The sequence below is a fragment of the Plecotus auritus genome (genome assembly GCF_963455305.1).
Source record: "Plecotus auritus genome assembly, chromosome: 2".
Lineage (NCBI taxonomy): Eukaryota > Metazoa > Chordata > Mammalia > Chiroptera > Vespertilionidae > Plecotus > Plecotus auritus.
The window spans coordinates 230200530-230205367 of NC_137771.1; the positions used below are offsets into that span (position 1 = coordinate 230200530).

Sequence of the window (4838 nt, forward strand, 5' to 3'; positions counted from 1 at the left end):
CCCTGGGCTTCAACTCCCGCCTGCTGTTCTTTCCATGACCTGAGGAAGGTCCCCCGAGTGACTGCTTGACGGAGGCTGAGGGCTGTCCCCCGTCCTGTCTGCTCTTGAACCTGGGAAATGGAGCATGTCCATGTGCTCTCTTTGTTGATTCACCTCACTGCCCAAGAGCAGGGCGCATGGTTCTCAAATATAAGTGAGCCTCCTGTCCCCTCAGAGATGCGGAGACACGTCTTCTGCCAGCAATGGCCCCGAGCAGGAAGATGCTGTATTTTGTCTTTGTCTTTTTCTTCATTTTGGCTCAGTGTCCATCAGGTAAAGGAGAATGGGTGGGGTTTCGATGGGGCAGAGCATAAAATGGGATGATTCTTCTATGCACCACCCTAAAATTGAGAGTAATGGCCAGCTCCCCACTGTGCGTCTCACAGGAATTTCTTGAACTTTCTGTGGAATTGTGTAAGAGGGAACAGCTAGTCTTTTTTTTTTTTTTTAACTTCTTCCTGGTTACCAGGAGGGCTAGGCTTCAGAAGTAGAATAAATCTGCATCCCTGTGACCTCTGTCCCTGACAGGAGATCTGTGGGGTTGGAGTACTGCTTCCTACAGCCCTGTTCCCTGCATTGATTTTAATGACCAAAATGTGCTTTGCTTTGAATTTAGGGTCCCGGGCAGGACTCGAGTATTCCCAGCCCTTCCCTGGAGGTGAGTTAAACCCTTTGTGTGTAGTTTTACTTGGAGGAACACTGGCCTGTCCGCTATCTCTGACTCCTGGACACAAGGGGGGGAAGGAGAGAGCAGTAAAAACAGAATTGCCTGAACTCCCACTCACTCTTCTCTTTTCTTCCTCTCGGTCCCAGCACCGTATTTGGACTTTCTATTTCAGAGAGATCTCTGTGACTGGGTCATACTTTTGGTTTGGACCTGGGGGCTACACTCGCGGTGACCCCTAAACCAAGGTCACAGGATTAAGCTGGAACCCGCCGATGAGCATTGCTCTGGGGACATGCTTATCCCTCACTTCAAGGCTCTTTCCTGAATTCAGTAAAGCGTGTCCCAAATGCATGTCACTGGTCTAAGAGGGAGCGAGGATCGTTCCGTGAACACCCATGACAGAGAGCTCTTCTTAACAAATAGCCCACTGATGTGTGTGTGTGTGTGTGTGTGTGTGTACTTTACAGGAAGACAGCATATTATACACAGAGCAGAAAGAAACGTTCTTGGGTAATTGCAAACAGAACTTAAAAGTGTTTAGACAGAATGTCAGAGTGAGGACATTAAGGTGGATTCTAGTCATTGAGTACTCACTGTGCACTGGGCAGTCTATTACGTAATCTCTGTGGATTATCTCATTTCATCTTCAAAACAGGAGTTGAGCTCCAATCCAGCTACCAAGAGGTCACCGGTTCCATTTCCAGTCAGGGCACATGCCTGGGTTTGCAGGCTCAGTAGGGGGGATGATCCCCGGGGGGGGGGGGGGGGAGGGGTGCAGGAGGCAGCCGATTGACAATGTTTCTCTCTCATCGGTGTTTCTATCTCTCTCCCTCTCCCTTCCTCTCTCTCTAAAAATCAATAAAAACACATTAAATAGAAACATCCCTAGATGGTAGGTACTATTACAAGCACCATTTTACAGATAACGGAGCAGAGACAGCGATGGGATGTTACGTAACTCTGCCCCCGGGGAGCGGGGGAGGGTCACAAGCGCTAAGTTAGGCTTCCGGTGGAGGACACCAAAGTCGAGTTTTAACTCTGTGATTCTCAACCAGGTAGAAAGCGCCCAACGTACTGTTACGCAGGGGTGGCGCCGCAGCTCAGGCAATCAGACCACCTGTTGCCTGAGAAGCGCAGAGGCTGTTGTCTAGAATCTGTGCTGGTGCCTGTGGGTACCGAGGGCATCCAAGCTCTGCCTGCAAACACCCAGAGAGGGCTCCCAGGTGATGGCGAAGAAGGGGCCTCTAGCTCTGCAGCGAACGGGCTCCTGGAGAGAATCCCGGCAAAGAGCAGGTCAGATGAGGAAAGCCACCTCGTCTCCTGTCTCTTCTGATTCCAAGGCTGAGGGTGCTGCTTCTTTCCTGCCTTGGGAAGTAGAACAGGTGGAGGACCAACACACAGCCATCAGCCAATCCGGGGGGAGAGAGGGGGCGTCCAGAAGCGGGACGGACGACAGCAGCTAATCCAAGAGACCGCGGGACGGACGACAGCAGCTAATCCAAGAGACCGCAGTGAGGAAGGAGATTTAGGAGGAGGAAATAATGCCATCAGGATCTAGAAGTGAGCCAGGAATTGAGAGCTGAGATCCAGCTGTTGAGTGGAGGGCCCTCGGAGCCAGAGTGGCATGGAGCAGGTCCATGCAGGGAAGGAAGACACTGGTCCTTTCTTCACTTGTTCTCAGGAGGCTTTCGGTGGCACCTGCTCGTGGCAGACGGCCTCTCCTGTAGAACTTTGGTGTTTGTCTTCCCTCACTTCCAGTCGGAGGAGGTTAGAAGCCGAGTGACAGGGACTTGGTTTTAGAGGCGACTGGAGTTCTTATCACCGGTGTGATGAGTGCACCTCAGGGCGAAGCGTGGGGAGGTGAGTCTGGGCTTGCCGGAGCAAAGGCTGGGCATTTGACTGTGGACCCACAAGTGGACAGATGAGGTCTTCGCCAGTGAGCACAGAGAGTTGCGGTACGCGTAAGGGACACGTAGCACGAATATAACCGCTGGCTTAGTGTTCAGGAGACCCAGAGGGAAAGGAATAGGCCGCAGCCCCAGGCATGGAGCCACGCTAGCTGGTGTGCTGCTGAGCAGTCCTCGAGTGAGGAGCAGGCGATGAGGCAGGGTCACGAGGGGCGTGGAGGTGGAAGAGCCTGAGGGTGGAAACGGAGCTGTGTAGGAGCAGGGGGAGGCACTGTAGCAGTGACGTTGACCCGTGAGGCTCGGTGCTCTGAGGTTACTGGGAGGCGGGTGGCGATTAGGAAAGAAAACAAGGGGTCACAGCACAATGGGGCCCCTGAGAGCCAGATGAGCACAGGAATGTCCCTTCTGTGGCAAAGACACGGCTTCCCTGGGCCATGCGAGGCAGCCTGACCGTTTATGGAAGGGACCTTCTGCTTAGCTCTGGCCAGTGTGCCCAGTGGTTAGGCATCAGCCCATGGACCAGAGGGTCTCGGGTTTGGTTCCTGGTCAAGGGCATATACCTGGGTTGCAGGTTCAATCTTCAGCCCTGGTTGGGGCACATGGGGGGCAACCAGTCAATGTCTCTCTCTCTCTCTCCCTCCCTCCAACTCTCTCTAAAAATCAATGGGAAAAATATCCTCAGGTGAAGATTAAGAAAAAAAAGAAACCTGCTTAAAGTACCAACAAAAAGAGCTAATTGAGCGAATAGTGCTGGCAAAATATTCTCACATAACTTGTTCCATTTCACCACTTAAACAATGAAGACGTAGACCGGTATTTGTAGCACGTCCACTTGACAACTGAGAAGGCTGAGTGAGGTTCAGCAGTTCCCTGAGGACACATGACCATTACAAGACCCAAAGTAGAACTGAACCTACGTCTTTAACTCCTCCACCGAGAATCTTTAAAACTCCATGGTGTCCCTCCCATTATCGTCACGCAGCCTGCATGGCAGTGCCAGGCGTGCATGGGGATAGTCCTGAGACATGCACGCGTTGATGGTGCTCCCTTTTGACCAGGCAGGTCAGAAACATGGGGAGGACCAGGATAGCACCTCCCTGTGGCTTAGAAATGAACTCTCTCCAACTCCATCTTGGAAAAAGCAGAGCTCTTAGGAAAACCTCCACTGGTTCTTGAAAACACCCTTTATCGTCGTAAACACAAGCCTCCCCTTTTGTAGCCTCGGACCTCTCCTCCTCCAGGGTCCGGGAGAGGGACGTGAGCAGCTCCTTCTCTGTGCAGGTGAGTTTGCTGCTTGTGAGCCATGCAAGCTGGGGCGGGGCAAGTGCAGGCGGATGTGCACTGAGGATGAGAAGGTGGTCGGGAGCTGCAAGCTGAACTTCTTCTGCTGCCGACGGAGGGTCCAGTAAGGCAGACCGGCGCTCACCCGACCTCTGCAGCTGCCCTGGCTGCTCAGAGACGGGCAGGAAGTGATATGGTAACAGTCATGCAGCGCGTGTCAGGGCCCTTAGCGTGTATTTCCTCCTTGTTTTGTTTCTTTGCTTTTGTTTTAAATTTACCTTTGCTGTTGAAAGTATTACAAGTGTCCTCATTTCCCCCACGGACCCTTGTCCGCCCTGCACCCATCCCTCCGCCGGCCTTCCCCACACTATTGTCTGTGTCTGTGGGTTGTGCATCGACGAATACAAGTTCTTTAGTTACTTTCATCTCACCCGCACCTCCCACCTTCCCTTTGAGATTTGTCACTCTGTTCCATGCTTCTGTCTCTGGATCTATTTTGCTCATCAGTTTATTTTGTTCCTTAGATTCCACATATGAGTGAGATCATGTGATACCTGTCTTTCTCTGACTGACTTACTTCACTTAGCATAATACTCTCCAGGTCCTTACATGCTGTCTCAAAGGGCAAGAGATCTCTTTTTATAGCTGCATAGTATTCCATTGTGTAAATGCACCACATCTTCACTTATTTTTAAAGATAATCTTGAAAAAAGTGGGTACCTGATAGCTTGAAGACATAAGTGGCTCCGGATTTCAATCAGATACCACCACTATATATTAGTAGAGTGTCTAATAACGGATGAAGCTCTTCCTCCTATGACTCAAGATCACTACATGAGGTGTATTTCATCATCTCCATTTATATTGGAAGAAATGGAGGCCCAGAGAGGTGGTCCTTTCCTCAGGGTGATAGCCAGACCGGGGGAGGACGTGCACACCACTGC

At 51.4% G+C, this 4838-nt stretch overlaps 1 protein-coding gene across 1 annotated transcript; it reads left to right on the top strand.

Annotated features, from left to right (window-relative positions):
* Positions 1-242: 242 nt before the first annotated feature.
* LOC308241355 (beta-defensin 12-like) lies at positions 243-4022 on the top strand (the record flags this gene model as incomplete). The annotated part of the gene is made up of 3 exons (XM_080654735.1): positions 243-312; positions 656-697; positions 3895-4022. 3 exons carry the CDS (start codon positions 243-245, stop codon positions 4020-4022), a joined length of 240 nt encoding a protein of 79 aa, XP_080510861.1.
* Positions 4023-4838: the final 816 nt, after the last annotated feature.